The sequence below is a fragment of the Haliotis cracherodii genome, unplaced genomic scaffold (genome assembly GCF_022045235.1).
Source record: "Haliotis cracherodii isolate W230 unplaced genomic scaffold, xgHalCrac1.p SCAF_5, whole genome shotgun sequence".
Classification (NCBI taxonomy): domain Eukaryota; kingdom Metazoa; phylum Mollusca; class Gastropoda; order Lepetellida; family Haliotidae; genus Haliotis; species Haliotis cracherodii.
The window spans coordinates 5575586-5584911 of NW_027266308.1; the positions used below are offsets into that span (position 1 = coordinate 5575586).

The 9326-nt window shown below is 42.6% G+C and overlaps 1 protein-coding gene across 1 annotated transcript in view; it reads left to right on the forward strand.

Moving 5' to 3' along the window:
• Positions 1-9009, forward strand: part of LOC139442812 (tyrosyl-DNA phosphodiesterase 1-like) — a 29293-nt gene extending 20284 nt beyond the window's left edge. Inside the window, exons 10-16 of the mRNA XM_071223708.1 lie at positions 1359-1437; positions 1776-1952; positions 4635-4750; positions 5365-5472; positions 5815-5917; positions 6897-7008; positions 8729-9009. Of these exons, the coding sequence (XP_071079809.1) occupies positions 1359-1437; positions 1776-1952; positions 4635-4750; positions 5365-5472; positions 5815-5917; positions 6897-7008; positions 8729-8805 (772 nt within the window). The 3' untranslated portion in view covers positions 8806-9009. The remainder of the gene's footprint in view (positions 1-1358; positions 1438-1775; positions 1953-4634; positions 4751-5364; positions 5473-5814; positions 5918-6896; positions 7009-8728) is intronic.
• Positions 9010-9326: the final 317 nt, after the last annotated feature.

Genomic DNA, 9326 nt, shown 5'->3' on the forward strand with positions numbered 1-9326 from the left:
CAATATTCACTCTCTCACTCACTTTACTTTTCATTTGTTAGAATTTTCAATATTGGCAAATCAAATACCTTAACCATATTTGCATGTCAGTGGTAGGGCTGGGGCGGGTAACTCGGGTACCCGGGTCGGGTGGGTACTGAGTAGGACCCGGGTACCTACAGGTCTACCCGGACCCGTGGTTAGTCATGTGATATATAGTTTAATGACAAAAAATTATCTGGAACTCTATGGTTACACTACAAGTCACTAATGTTCGCATTTCCTTCTGACTATGCACCCATTCCTTCTGACTTTTCATATGGTTGAATAAAGACATAACTTATGTCAACTTCAGTGTATGGATGACCAGATGGTTTAATACATCTATCTAAATATGTTTTGCAACTGCTGTGGTAAAAAATAGAAATTGCAATCGGACATTTTGTTTCTCTTTAGACCTACAATGGGTACCCGAGTAGTGTTGGGTTATAGGGTGGAGTTCTTCCAGAAGCAAGAGAGTTCACTGACTTTATAAGTCCAGTTTCCACCCTTGCCGAACTTGGCTGGAATTACTGGGCTCGATCGTAGCGCCACCAGTGGCTATTACCATTTATGTCCCCTCTAAGCCTCTCCTGTGGACCAGTGAGATTCCACCTCTTGTATCACTTGCATTTGCTCGCAATAGCGTGAACTAAGATCTGATTTAAATGAGATTGAACAACATTTATCAACATTTTGATGTTTCAAACATACTTTCCATGAACCTTAAGAAACAGGTTAGTCTGTCTTACAGACCCTGATACATTTATATCAACTACAGCCCATGCAAGTCTATAATGTTTGGCAAGTCTAGATTACTGCAGTATCAGGAAAATGAAAATGAAGAGAATCACTGGGCTCCCTTTTTATTAGATTTTTATTAAGATAACTGAACAACTGTTTTTTTCTGTATGATATGTTCATTTCAGAGACTATATGTTAGTCTAGAAACAGGTGTAAAATATCTGTTGCTGGCATAGAGGTACTTGAAAAAGACATTCTTAAAAGCATTGTGATGCGCATCTGTAGCCTAGTGGTACACTCACTGGGCTACAGATATGAATGTTGCATGTTCGATCTGCGGGAATATATCATTTGATTTTCATTTCATTACTTTGACTTCAAATGCAGAATAAATTTATAGCGAGAAACATTCATATATTACAATCTTAAACAGAAGTTGTATTAATAAAATCCTGGGATATTATAACATCCTAGTTTGTGAGATTTAACCAGATTGGAGAACAATAGGATGATGTCAGTGGAGGTTTATAAATCACTGATAAGGTGTTATGGAGGGTCTTTATGTTATTAATAACTTGCGTGAACATTTTCCTCAGGGTTCATATAATTGGGTCAGTGCCAGGCCGCCACATCGGAGATCAGAAGAGTTGCTGGGGTCACATGAAACTCAGAAAGGTAATTAAGTACTGTAAATCTTGAAATTAATGTGAGCATGACTTTATCCCTGACCACCTCACCCTGATTCATATCATTTTATTGCTCCAAGCAGTTACAAAGAAAAAAATATTTACTTAACGTGTTGCCTTGAATTATTTGTTTAAAAAATATATATGAAAATTAAAATGCCATTGCCCCATTTATGATACAAATTGGATAAAAAAACGAATAATTAATTCATTGTGGCCTATGAAACATATATCGTCTAACCCAGGTAGTATAAGAACTTGATGGGATAGTGATGGCTCATTGGGACAGTGTAGGTGATGTAGCAATGATTTCTTCTTTGGATGCAGGTTCTTCAGAGACAAGGTCCTGATGCTAGTCGTGTGAAATTGTGGCCAGTGATTGGTCAGTTCTCCAGTATCGGTTCACTGGGTCCAACGGCGGAGTCGTGGGTGTGTAACGAGTGGCTGCAGTCGCTCTCCTCCACGCGAGGGATGTCGGTCACACCAAAGGCCAATATGACACTGGTAGGACATCATTGGTTGGTTGGTTGGTTGGTTGTTTAACGCCGCACTCAGCAATATTCCAGCTATATGACGGCGGTCTGTAAATAATCGAGTCTGGACCACACAATCCAGTGATTAATATCATGGGCATCGATCCACCCAATTTGGATCGAAGACATGTATCAACCAAGTCAGCGAGCCTGACCCCCGATCCCATTTTAAGACAAGCATAGTCGCCTTTTACTGCAAGTATGGGTTGCTGAAGACCTATTCTACCCCAGAATCTTCACGGGTCGGTAGGACATCAGTCAGGACAGTCGCTTGTTTGTCAGATTGACACTGATCTAATTCTTTCTTTATACACACTTTAGGATTAGCTGTGAATCAAAAAGGCCTTCCTTGTTGATAAATGTCGTGAGGCTTATAGAGATAGCAGTCACTCCACACCCATACGTGTCAGTTTCACCAGTGTGGTAAATGTCAACATGGTTCATACCAACATTGAAATGTCCTCAGCTATTAGGACAGCCTCCGTGGTCTAGTGGTAGAGCGTCCGCCCGGAGAGCGGAAATTCCGGGAATCGATCCCCAGCCGCGTCATACCAAAAGACGTTAAAAGATTGTACTTGTTGTTACCCTGTCTTGCGCTCGGCATTAAGGGGCTAAAATAAGGACTGGTCGGCTCGGAGTCAGTATACTGTGTCTGAGTGGGGTATTCATGTTAAACTGCGGCATGGTATCTCAGTGAGCTAGCACTATAAATCGGCATCAGTCCGGACTAGTACAAGCAGCCACACACACACACACGTACATGCACGTCGCTATATAAGTGCAATAATCTTGGACGCGACGTTAAACCCCATTTCACCACACCTTAGCTATTATACCTCAAAGGTACATGAAGCTGGTATATTCTGAAACAGCAGTCCAACTGACAACAGACATCTTTTTATTTTTTTAACCATGACATGTCGATATAACTGTACATACTTGGGCTTCACCAACTGGACCTTATTTTTTATCATCAGTGAAACTAATAAACTTGAACAGACTGAACTTGCTTATACTAACATATTTTATATTCCTACCTGACAAGATTATGTCAAATTACAAATGTACCGTATTTCCTCTATTAGATGCCGGGCCTCTAATAGAAGCCGGGTCGATCAATTGATACAATTAATGATCCCTTTTTGGGACCTAAATTACATAATGAGGACTCCCTTTCTCGGGAATTCGGGATGTTTCGTGACAATTCGGGACCTTCGTGGTCATAGTGAAATGGGGGTATTAGTAGAAGCCGGGCTTCCAATAGACGCCCGGCCTCTAATTGACGCCGGGTCAAAGGCTTGTCCGAAATAAATAGAAGCCCGGGCGTCTAATAGAGGAAATACGGTATGTATGTTATTATAATGATGAAATAACCTCAGAACCTGTGGATTCCTTGATAACCTAAGCAGTTATCACAACTGGCATGTAATACACACACAAACAGGGCCCTGTTCCACAATGCTTTCGTAGTGCTACTTCCTTACGTAACTGTATGGTTGATCATATGCTTAGGCTGTCTATGAATACTTTGTGAATCGTGGCCTACCCTATGAAGACAGTTTTATTTGTAATCAAGTCTCGGAGAACAGAGGAGATATATTAAATTGTTTGAATTGTTTGATAGGCGTTACTTAGAAGTTGACGCGTGACCATATAGACACAATTTTATGAATAACAACTTCTTTAATACTAAGACGAGTTCTATGGATGAACAACTTCTTTATTACAATTAGTGCGACGTTTCGGTGTAGATTCTAACACCTTTATCAAGCAATAGCCCATAGAACTCGTCTTACTTCATCACTCCAACTTCTAAATGCCACTGAAAGAAGTTCTTTAATACTGTAAAAAGCGGCGTTTCGGTATAGATCCTTATACCGTTGTCAAGCAAACTGAATGAGGGACCTGGTACAGAATATATATAGTAGGTGGAGGATTAACGGTAGAGGATTAACAGTAACAAGAATTGCATACATGAGTGGGATAAGAGAGTAAGTGTTGACAACAGAAGGATAATACTGTCAGAACACGATAGACAGAGAACACATAGGTGGACAGTATTATCCTTCTCTTGTCAACACTTACTCTGTTATCCCACTCTTGTATGCAATTGTTGTTACTATACCGAAACATCGCTTTTTACAGTATTAAAGAAGTTGTTATCCATAAAATTGTGTCTACCTTGGGAGATATATTAGACTCTGTTTTTAAAGTTTATGATAAGACACTAATAGGTACTGATTCTTTTGGAGGGTTAGATCATATAAAAGTAAGCCAATCTCACTGAAATCAGATCTTATTTCTCGCTGCCGCTAAACCAAGATCTGAGGACATCCTATTACGGGTCATGTCAGACCGACCTTATGCGAACTCTGAATGTTAAGCCTGTAACTATCATTCGGAATACCCCGTTTTAAAGTTTTCGAGGCTGCATGATAAAAAATCACATTCCGACTGTCACTTTCATGATCTGGTAAGTGACGCTCGGATTGGTTGGATGAAAGGTCGTTCTGACGTGACCCCGAAGGGGATGTCCTCAGATCTTTGTTCAACGGTAGCGAGAACTAAGATGTGATTTTAATGAGATTGAGAATAAGCCAGCTTTGTTTGCCAGAAGAATGTTCTTCTCAAATCCTCGGTCCTGTGTCTCCAGGTGTTCCCGTCCGTGGACAATGTGCGTGTCAGCCTGGAGGGGTATCCCGCTGGCACGTCGGTCCCATACACCATGAAGACGGCCCAGAAGCAGAAGTACATACACCAGCACTTCAGGTAGCTAAGGCTTTATACAAATCTACCCTGTGGAACTCCGAGTTAGAAGTAGTCCCCAGCGACCTATGCTGGTCATAAAAGGCAACTTTTATGTTGGTTAGGATGGTCAGACTCGGAGGATGGTTGGTGGCAGGTCATTGTACCTATGTCCATGACGGTGTTGGGTGTTGCTCATTATATCAATCACTGGTTTGTCTGGTCAAGACACAATTACTTACCGGTTGTGATGGTAATCAACTTTGACTGATTAAAAAAATGTGTACCATAAAACAACAGTCATATCTATTATCCATTTATTCGGTGGTGAGGTGAAATGGGGTTTAACGTTGCATCCAAGATTATTGCACTTATATAGCAACATCCGTGTGTGTGTGTGTGTGTGTGTGTGTGTGTGTGCGCGTAGCTCACTGAGATACCATGCCGCAGTTTAACATGAATACCCCCCTCAGACACAGTATACTGACTCCGAGCCGACCAGTCCTTGTTTTAAGCCCCTTAATGCTGAGCGCCTGGACCTTCCGCTTTCCAGGCGGATGCTCTACCACTAGGCCACGGAGGCGGTCCCATTTATTCGGGGAGTGTTACTCATGAAAGTATTCTTGCTCACATTGCAGACAGTGGAAATCTGAGGGGCGTGGAAGAAGTCGAGCGTGTCCCCACATCAAGACTTATGTTCGCCCATCACCAGACAGTACCGAGTTAGCCTGGTTCCTCGTAACAAGGTGAGCCTGTGCATGGTAACACAGATGTAACGACTGGTCAAACCACCGATGCGTTCTACTGCCATAGTGAAAATGCCCACGTAAAGGCTGACATCAGGGACGTTTCTCTGTAGGGTTGACATTTCATACTATTTTCATCAATTTCCTCGTTAATATGATAACGAGTAATTATATAGCATAACCTGGATACTCGGAATTACGGATAATCTGTCCCTCGTGAATGGACAGATAATTCATTATTTCAACATAGCTCATTGATTATTCCCTAATTTGTTCAGCATGTTCAGATGTTAAGGATATTTCTTTCATGTTATCCACAATGAATATATTTTATGTTTCCAGTGCCAATTTGTCCAAGGCAGCTTGGGGAGCGTTTGAAAAGAATGGCAGCCAACTGATGATCAGGTCCTATGAAATTGGTGTCCTGTTCCTTCCTTCACATTTTGTAAGGATATCTCCAGCTTTTATAAAAAAGATACTGGGGTACATCTGTTTGCAGAAGCATCAATAATTCCTATTTGCCATGAAATTGAGAACAAACAGGATCGCTTCTAATTTAGATGGTGTCCTCATTTACTTCAAGTTTATGTAGGTGTCCACTAGGGCTGGGACGAGTCCGAATTTACTACCCGGGTACCCACCCCACTATTACCCGACCCTACCCGGGTACCCACTGTAGGTCTCAAGAGATAGGTACAAAATATCCGATTGGCATTTTATTACCATAGCAAAGGCAAAACGTATTTAGTTACATGTATTAAACAATCTGGTCATGCATACACTGAAGTTGACTCAAGTTATATCTTTATTCAATGATATGAAAAGTCAGAAGGAATGCGAACATTTGTGGCTTGTAGTGTAAGAGTTCTAGATATATTTTTTGACATTTTGACAATATATCACGTGACTAACCACGGGTCCGGGTAGTCCTGTGGGTACCCGGGTCCTACTCAGTAACCACCCGACCGGGGTACCCAAGTTACACAGGCCTAGTGTCCTCGGAAGAAGCTTCGATCACATCTGTAATGTGGATAATAAAAGCCTTCAAAACAAAAACGTTGACATAACAGAGTCGTGACAAACAATATGAACATCATGTTTGGTTAATGAAATGATTTTGGAGTCAAATCAAGATACAATCAACTTTAACATGTTTAAGAATCAGTTTGTTTCATCAGGTAGAAAAATATTTTGATATTGCTCTCTAATACTATAGGCCATTTCCATGTGTTTTTCAGTCTCTACTCTACAAATAGGCATCCATGACTGTTTCCTTGAAATTAGCTATTTGCATGGGAGCTACAATTGAGTTTGTTCAAGCCTATATTGAACTATATCAGTCTTTGTTAAATTTTATAGTTAACTGTATACAATAAGAAGTGGAAATATCATGGCACTGAAACAATTCCAATTTTGTCATCTAGGGTTGTGAAACATTGCCAGCAACAAATGATGCAGAGGAGGCAGTTGCACGTAGTGATGAGGTTGTCTTCCCTCTGCCGTATGACCTGCCGCTCACGCCGTATGTCAAAGGAGGTATGTATAGCGTACTTGTGCTGCCGTCACTCCGTATGTCAAAGGAGGTATGTATAGCGTACTTGTGCTGCCGTCACTCCGTATGTCAAAGGAGGTATGTATAGCGTACTTGTGCTGCCTGTCACGCCGAATGTCAAAGGAGGTATGTATAGCATACTTGTGCTGCCGTCACTCCGTATGTCAAAGGAGGTATGTATAGCGTACTTGTGCTGCCGTCACTCCGTATGTCAAAGGATGTATGTATAGCGTACTTGTGCTGCCGTCACTCCGTATGTCAAAGGAGGTATGTATAGCGTACTTGTGCTGCCTGTCACGCCGAATGTCAAAGGAGGTATGTATAGCATACTTGTGCGGCCTTCACTCCCTATGTCAAAGGAGGTATGTATAGCATACTTGTGCTGCCGTCACTCGGTATGTCAAAGGAGGTATGTATAGCATACTTGTGCTGCCGTCACTCCGTATGTCAAAGGAGGTATGTATAGCATACTTGTGCTGCCGTCACTCCGTATGTCAAAGGAGGTATGTATAGCGTACTTGTGCTGCCTGTCACGCCGAATGTCAAAGGAGGTATGTATAGCATACTTGTGCGGCCTTCACTCCCTATGTCAAAGGAGGTATGTATAGCATACTTGTGCGGCCTTCACTCCCTATGTCAAAGGAGGTATGTATAGCATACTTGTGCTGCCGTCACTCGGTATGTCAAAGGAGGTATGTATAGCATACTTGTGCTGCCGTCACTCCGTATGTCAAAGGAGGTATGTATAGCGGACTTGTGCTGCTTGTCACGCCGTATGTCAAAGGAGGTATGTATAGCGTACTTGTGCTGCCTGTCACGCCGTATGTCAAAGGAGATATGTATAGCATACTTGTGCTGCCTTCACTCCCTATGTCAAAGGAGGTATGTATAGCGTACTTGTGCTGCCTTCACTCCCTATGTCAAAGGAGGTATGTATAGTGTACTTGTGCTGCCTGTCACGCCGAATGTCAAAGGAGGTATGTATAGCGTATTTGTGCTGCCTTCACACCGTATGTCAAAGGAGGTATGTATAGCCTACTTGTGCTGCCTTCACTCAGTATGTCAAAGGAGGTATGTATAGCGTACTTGTGCTGGCTTCACTCCCTATGTCAAAGGCGGTATGTATAGCAATTAGCATGCTTGTGGGTCCACAGCATTCTCAGCAGCAACAGAAAGCTTACCTCAGTCTCGATTTAAGACATGGCACTGGCAGAGCTGGATGGGTGGTGTGTGAGTCAACCCACACTTCTGTAGCACAAACTGTCAGTGTATTCCTGTCTAGCCTGGTGCAGGGCGGTCGGGTAGCCTAGTGGTTAAAGCGTTCGCTTGTCACGCCAAAGACCCGGGTTGATTCCCGACATGGGTACAATTTGTGAAGCCCTTTTTTGGTGTCCCCCGCCGTGATATTGCTGGAATATTGCTAAAAGCGGCGTAAAACCATACTCACTCACTCACTCACTCACTCACTCACTCACTCTAGCCTGGTGCTCAGTTTATGTGTGTCCTCGACTCCTCGGTTCTCCTCACTCGTAATCAGCATTAATCTTTCCTCTTGTTACACACGGAGGTGCTCAGTTTATGTCTTTTCTAGATTACAGCATCTGTCTTCCATTAAGCTACTCTTTTGTTAGTCCAGAGCTTATGTTTTATCAAGTAACTGTTAATATATTACATGCATAAATAATCTCTACTTTCCACTTGTAGATCGTCCGTGGATGATGGATGTGCCATGTGTTCGTGCTCCAGACACTAACGGCAACATGTGGTGTCCCCCACTGTAGGCAACGCCAGGAACCAGTGACAACTTGGGTTAACCCTTCTGTGGTCATCAGGAACCAGTGACAACTTGGGTTAACCCTTCTGTAGTCTTCATGCACCAGGAACCAGTGACAACTTGGGTTAACCCTTCTGTGGTCATCATGCACCAGGAACCAAAGACAACTTGGGTTAACTCTTCTGTAGTCATCATGCTCCAGGAACCAGTGACAACTTGGGTTAACCTTTCTGTAGTCATGCTCCAGGAACCAGTGACAACTTGGGTTAACCCTTCTGTAGTCATCATGCACCAGGAACCAGTGACAACTTGGGTTAACCCTTCTGTAGTCATCATGCTCCAGGAACCAGTGACAACTTGGGTTAACCCTTCTGTAGTCATCATGCTCCAGGAACCAGTGACAACTTGGGTTAACCCTTCTGTATTCATCATGCCCCAGGAACCAATGACAACTTGTGTTAACCCTTCTGTAGTCATTATATTCCAGGAACAAATGACGCTTATCTCAAGACACTGTCAGCCAAGTGA